The following is a 5,404-nucleotide window of genomic DNA, read 5'->3' on the forward strand; positions in this document are numbered from 1 at the left end:
TTTTTTTTCTGAAGGTGGGAGCCATCCCTGCTAATGCTTTGGATGATGGACAGTGGTCCCAAGGGCTAATATCTGCTGTAAGTCCTTAAGGATTCAAAAGTGCAGATAAAATGCCATCATGCTATATTCCTTTATGACTTCTCTGTTTCTTCATGCCGTTACAGGCACGCATGGTTGCTGCAGCCACCAGTAACCTCTGTGAGGCAGCGAATGCATCGGTCCAAGGTCATGCCAGTGAAGAAAAGCTCATCTCTTCTGCCAAACAAGTGGCTGCTTCCACTGCACAGCTGCTGGTGGCGTGCAAGGTTAAAGCTGAGCAGGATTCAGAGGCTATGAGGAGGCTACAGGTATATACGGTTACATAAAGAAAATACTAAATCCATTCTGATATTTTAAATGGTAACTGCACTGTACATGTTCACATATAAACCTAGGCTTACATTACTGCCTTCATTGAACATGAATTTCATAGGCACATTTCTTGAACTTCTTATGTGTTATCTGCAGGCTGCAGGCAATGCTGTGAAACGCGCCTCTGACAGTCTGGTTCGAGCGGCCCAGAAAGCTGCTTTCAACAAGGCAGACAATCATAATGTGGTGGTCAAGACCAGGTTTGTTGGAGGAATTGCTCAGGTAAGATTACAGGCTGAATTCTGTCTATGGTTAATTCAATAATAATTAGTTAATAATAATAAATAATTGTATTGGTTATTAAAATAATATTATTATTTAAATAATTATTTTATTTTTTTGTTGTTGTTGTTAATAGTAATAAATATATTTGTGACCCTGGACCACAAAACCAGTCAATTTTTCGATATTGAGATTTATATATGATCTGATCAAAGCTGAATAAATAAGCTTTCCATTGATGTCTGGTTTGTTATGATAGGACACTATTTGGTCAAGATACAACTATTTGAAAATCTGGAATCTGAGGGTGCAAAAAAATCCAAATAATGATAAAATTGCTTTTAAAGCTGTCCAAATTAATTTCTTAGCTATGCATATTACTAATCAAAAATTTATTTTAATGTATTTACGGTAGGAAATTTACTAAATATCTTCATGGAACTTAATATCCTAAAAGAAAAATAGATAATTTTGACCCATAACAATGTATTTTTAGCTATTGCTACAAATATACCCTTGCTACTTATGACACATTTATATAGACAATGAACTCTGCGTAAATATGCAGTGTAATACAAAAATACTCAGAATAAGTCTAAAATGCATCTTCAGGTCATTTTTATTGCTGCTTATATGATATAATAATAATAATAATAGCAATAATAATACTTATTATTTTTTTATATTATTGTTTCTTATTATTATCATTATCAACAGATCAATAGATAGATGGATAATAAATAAATGTAATTTAATTTATGTAGACAACAAAATGTGTGCTATATAACAAAAATAATAATAATCAAATAATAAAAACTATATTTTGAATGCATATTCATAATTTGATCTTTCTGACTGCCCATACATTTTTTTATTAATTAATTATTATTGTTTTGACTGGGACTAATAATTATAATAACATTTTGTATTTTAAGGTTATACTCTCCCATATTGGCTTTATTCAGTTCATATTTTTTTGTGTTGTGCTTTGTCTGTTTGGCCCAGATTATTGCTGCTCAGGAGGAGATGTTGAGGAAGGAGAGGGAACTGGAAGAGGCCCGTAAGAAGCTGGCACAGATCAGACAACAGCAGTACAAGTTCCTGCCAAGTGAACTCCGAGAGGATGAGGACTAAACAGAAATGCTGGCTTCCCTTTGATCAAATTATCCACCGTTTGATTTTTGCCTTCAGGACACAGATGAATTTCTCTATAGTGCAGTCCATACGACAAATACTGAACTGATGAAGGGTTATTGATTCAGTTGACTGGATTGTGAGTTTTTAAATATTTAAACTCTTGAACATTTCAAACAGCGACCGTCTTGTCTCTTTAACCGTGAATGTGTTCATGCCTCCTCCACACCCTCATGAAGAAGCTTTGAATTTCTGGCATGAATCTGAACTTGTGAATGTGTGCATGAAGAACAGCCAGGATTACACTTTTGGGATTGGAGTGTTGAGGAAGAAATAAGTGAACTCTGTTCGATCTCAGTCATTAAAATAAAGCATTTACTGGGTTTCAAACAAGGTGCAGACTTTAATGCTTACATCATTTAAAGTCAAGAAGCAAAGAAACCTGATTGTTAGAGACTCCAGTTGAATGTTTAACATCTGTACATTTGTAATGGTGAGATACATTTTTTTTATGCTTTCATTGCTTCGAAGTTCACGAAGTATACAAATAAAAGATATTTATGTAGACAAACAAATGTAAAGTAAATGTGCAATGTTAAACAAAACCACTCAGAATAAGAGTCTAAAATGCATAATCTCCAATGAATTCTTCTTGCTGCCCATACGCTTTATAAGAATGTAATGACCGGATGTAGTGATTGATGTATTAAATCTGGAGAATCAGAAAACCATACTAACCTCAGAAGATTAGTGAAAATTCCATCTCTAACCCCTTAGAACTGACGTTATACCACAACAAAATACTGAATGTATATTCAGTTATAATAGAATCACTCCTATTGTTGTTTTGGGCTCAAGGATGTACGTTCAAAAGGACATGGCTGAATGAATGAGTTGCACTTCACTTTATGTCGAGCCAGACATACTTTGAGTGACTTTTCTTCTCATACTGAAATTACTGGCCACTGCAGTATTTTACAGTGCTGTTTGTGGCTGCGTTTATTTTCTCTTCATTATGTCTTCTTTATCTAAAGTTTCTAAACCTTTTGATGCTGGTATGACTTTCTGATTTTTAGCCTTATGCTCTAGTGTGTCACTTTTATGCTTTTTGTATTTTGGTCATATGCAACCCTGGAAATCTGTTCTCGGTGCTTTATTGCTTTGCCACAGCAACTCTTCTGTCTCTGGCTTTATGTACATTTAGTTTCAGTGCCTTAGTTTATCACTGTCAAATGAACGTATCAGTTCTCTTACTGCAGGAGACAAGATCAGGTGTTTATATTCTGGCTTGCATTCACCATAGTGTGTGTGTGTGTGTGTGTGTGTGCAGGGGCGGACTTACCCATTAGGCAAAGGTAGGCGACCGCCTTGGGCCCCCAAAAGCCAAGGGCCCCCTAAAATGCTTTTCATATAGGAGATGCGCATTAAGCGCTGACAAGCGAACAGTTGCTGATTACTTGTTTAGAGTCAGTGGCACCTGCAGGTGTACAGCTGTACACACTGTGCGTACCATGAGCGCTCAGACTGACCTCAGATTTGCCCCGCAAACATTTCAGCAGTTATTATAGGCCTGTGTGTCCCATATGTCGAGTGAACCAGCCATGCCATTAATTTTTCAGTCTTTTGTCTTTTGCATGCCAAAGTCAATTTCTGCATAGCAATATTAGGCTACACCAAATAGAAGCAGAAAATCGTGCTATAGGCCTATGCACTTTCATGAGATCGGGTTAGCCTACAACAATTTGAACATTTCAAACAGTGACCGTCTTGTCTCTGTAACCGTGAATGTGTCCATACCTCCGCCACACTCTCATAAAGAAGCTTTGAATTTCTGGCATGAATCTGAACTTGTGAATGTGTGCATGAAGATTTTGGAAGCACATAACTGTGTGCTCAGAACAGCCAGATTTACACGATTGAGACTGTATTGAGGAAGAAATAAATGAACTCTGTTCGATCTCAGTTATTAAAACAAAGCGTTTTTAGGGTTTCAAACAAGGTGCAGACTTTAATACTTACATCATTTAAAGTCGAGATGAAAAGAAACCTGACTGTCAGAGACTCCAGTTGAATGTTTAACATTTGTACATTTGTAATGGTGAGATACTTTTTTTAATGCTTAACTTTCATTGCTTTGAAGTTCACAAAGTATACAAATAAACAATATTTATGTAGGCAAACGAAAGTGCATAAATGTGCAATGTAGAACAAAACCACTCAGAATAAGGGTCTAAAATGCATCTTCTCCAATGAATTTTTCTTGCTGCCCTTGTGCATGATGAGAATGTAATGTCCGGATGTGATTCATGTATTAAATCTGGAGAATCATAAGACCATACTAACCTCAGTAGTACTGTGGAAGTTCCACCTCTAACCCCCTAAAACCTTTCAAAAATTGACGTTATACCACAGCAAAATGTTGAATAAAATAAAATAAAAAATATTGAATAAAATCCTAATACTGAATGTATGCTCAGTTATAATAGAATTGCTTCAGTTTGTTGTCTGCGGGCACAAGGATATATTTGTACATTCAAAAGTGATTTTCTTTTTTTTTCTCACATCCTCTAAATTTTCAAAACCATTTGATGCTGGTATGACTTTCTAATTTTTAGCCTTATGCTCTAGCGTGTCACTTTTATGCTTGTATTTTGGTCATATGCAACCCTGGAAATCTGTTCTCGGTGCTTTATTGCTTTGCCACAGCAACTCTTCTGTCTCTGGCTTTATGTACATTTAGTTTCAGTGCCTTAGTTTATCACTGTCAAATGAACGTATCAGTTCTCTTACTGCAGGAGACAAGATCAGGTGTTTATATTCTGGCTTGCATTCACCATAGTGTGTGTGTGTGTGTGTGTGTGTGCAGGGGCGGACTTACCCATTAGGCAAAGGTAGGCGACCGCCTTGGGCCCCCAAAAGCCAAGGGCCCCCTAAAATGCTTTTCATATAGGAGATGCGCATTAAGCGCTGACAAGCGAACAGTTGCTGATTACATGTTTAGAGTCAGTGGCACCTGCAGGTGTACAGCTGTACACACTGTGCGTACCATGAGCGCTCAGACTGACCTCAGATTTGCCCCGCAAACATTTCAGCAGTTATTATAGGCCTGTGTGTCCCATATGTCGAGTGAACCAGCCATGCCATTAATTTTTCAGTCTTTTGCATGCCAAAGTTAATTTCTGCATAGCAATATTAGACTACACCAAATAGAAGCAGAAAATCGTGCTATAGGCCTATGCACTTTCATGAGATCGGGTTAGCCTACAACAATTCATTTGTTGGCTATTTTACTAATGGGAATACAACGAATTCATTACAATGTTTACATTCAAGCTACCCGTAAAATGTATTGTGAAAAGTACTTTAAAAGCGTCTGGAATGCAATAAAGTAATTTTAAAGCTGTTTTTTAAAGCATTTGGTGCATGGATAAAAAATATAAATAATTAACATATCATACAAAATTGCGTTGCAGCAAATCCTTTAAATTTTAAGGTATTCAGAACAGAGCAACATAAAAAGCAGAAAAAGCAGATATACAATTATAGGACAAAGTTTTACATATATGCCATTATAATTAGTGTTTTATTTTTTAACTGTACGGAATTATAAAATAAAACGCAAATTATAATCGGGCCT

At 36.3% G+C, this 5,404-nt stretch overlaps 2 protein-coding genes across 3 annotated transcripts in view; both read left to right on the forward strand.

The window, feature by feature from the left end:
• The window catches only part of LOC107586021 (talin-2-like), a 3,712-nt gene extending 594 nt beyond the window's left edge, over positions 1-3,118 (forward strand). The window contains exons 2-5 of the mRNA XM_016273234.1: positions 15-77; positions 165-347; positions 508-633; positions 1,639-3,118. Coding sequence (XP_016128720.1) covers positions 15-77; positions 165-347; positions 508-633; positions 1,639-1,767 — 501 coding nt within the window. The 3' untranslated portion in view covers positions 1,768-3,118. The remainder of the gene's footprint in view (positions 1-14; positions 78-164; positions 348-507; positions 634-1,638) is intronic.
• The window catches only part of LOC107585970 (talin-2-like), a 24,635-nt gene extending 19,980 nt beyond the window's left edge, over positions 1-4,655 (forward strand). The window contains exon 41 of one of the 2 annotated variants that reach the window (XM_016273171.1): positions 3,767-4,655. The gene's annotated coding sequence lies outside the window, so the exon portion shown is untranslated. The remainder of the gene's footprint in view (positions 1-3,766) is intronic. The other variant, XM_016273172.1, reaches the window with a different exon arrangement.
• Positions 4,656-5,404: the final 749 nt, after the last annotated feature.

The sequence above is a fragment of the Sinocyclocheilus grahami genome, unplaced genomic scaffold, assembly GCF_001515645.1.
Source record: "Sinocyclocheilus grahami isolate Dianchi unplaced genomic scaffold, SAMN03320097.WGS_v1.1 scaffold76.1, whole genome shotgun sequence".
Lineage (NCBI taxonomy): Eukaryota > Metazoa > Chordata > Actinopteri > Cypriniformes > Cyprinidae > Sinocyclocheilus > Sinocyclocheilus grahami.